Here is a 1,249-nt window from a genome sequence, read left to right as displayed (position 1 = left end):
CGGTTCAGAACTGTTAGCCTTGAGGAGAGTTTGATGGTGATACACATACCACTTTGTGCTCCTGTGTAATATTTGCTTCCTCAATCACAGAATTTGGCTGGAAATGTTGGAATTTATGCAGTGCACCGAAATTCCCTGCTGGGCAACACCACCAATGAAAGCTGGCTGAACAGAAAATGCTTTCCTGTGCAGTGGTGTGCCAGGCAGCCTGTGTGTGTGTGTCACATTTTGGTGTCTGTGTTTTGTTTTGATGCAGTTAGATCTAAAAGATGCTGGTGGCTCCGAGGTACCATGGCAGAGGGACTGTTTCACACCATAAAGATTGGTTGTTCAGTCTGCAGAGCAGGATTGACACCCCTAAGGTCCTCTGTGAGTGTCAGATCATGTTTGAAGAGTGTGCCATGATATCTTGGGGATACAGGATCTGTGTGGAGAAGTACAACAGCAGAGTAACATCTGCAGCCTGAATTTGGCTACAGGTGCAGAAATTTTAGAAGCGTGTGTAAAACCACTCACTCTCCTCTTCCATGCAACCAGACAGGAAAAGTTGTTCAAGGCCAGGTCAGACAGGGCTTGGAGCAACCTGGTCTAGTGGAAGGTGTCCCCGTCCATAGTGGAACCAGATGGTCTTTAAGGTCCTTTCCAGCCCAAACCTGTTACCTGCTCTGCTGCACTCTGAGCTCATGCAAACTAACTCCACTCCAATTTTTGTGCAACTTCCCCAGGTCGCTCTGATGTTCAGCACAAAATTGCTCTTCCCAGGCAGTTAGAGTTCTCTCTGCAGAAAATCTTGGAACACATGTCACTGCCTCCTGGAAATTACATTGCTTGAATAAAGCTAACGGCTGGAACTTGTGTTAGGGACCAAATTAAGCAATAGGAAGGAATAGCACATAGAAAAGTAAAGTGCAAGTAAAAGTTGCTGCCGTTAAATTAAAGGACAAAATAACTTTTTTCATTCGTGTCACTATTTCCCTTGTAGAGCACAACCAAAGAAGAAGAAGAAAGTGGATGTGAGGAAAGAGCAAGCACAGAAGGATCGTCTGAAAAAGAAGATTAAAAAGTTGGAAAAAGCTGCCCCAGAACTTATTCCAATTGAGGATTTCATAACACCACCTCAGTACTTAGACAGCAACAGGTAAGTCAGTCTGTCTTTCACCATGTACCTGCATTCACAGTGAATGTCTTTCTCTGCACAAGCACAACATTGTGCCAGGGCTGGCACTGAACCTCATCTACTTCCAGCAGG

At 45.0% G+C, this 1,249-nt stretch overlaps 1 protein-coding gene across 1 annotated transcript in view; it reads left to right on the top strand.

Moving 5' to 3' along the window:
* Positions 1-1,249, top strand: part of MRPL40 (mitochondrial ribosomal protein L40) — a gene marked incomplete at its 5' end in the record, with an annotated part of 2,063 nt that overhangs the window by 183 nt on the left and 631 nt on the right. The window contains one exon of the mRNA XM_009071154.1: positions 983-1,138. Coding sequence (XP_009069402.1) covers positions 983-1,138 — 156 coding nt within the window. The remainder of the gene's footprint in view (positions 1-982; positions 1,139-1,249) is intronic.

Source organism: Acanthisitta chloris, unplaced genomic scaffold (assembly GCF_000695815.1).
Source record: "Acanthisitta chloris isolate BGI_N310 unplaced genomic scaffold, ASM69581v1 scaffold43513, whole genome shotgun sequence".
Taxonomy (NCBI): Eukaryota; Metazoa; Chordata; class Aves; order Passeriformes; family Acanthisittidae; genus Acanthisitta; species Acanthisitta chloris.
This window is presented reverse-complemented; position numbering and strand designations above follow the sequence as displayed.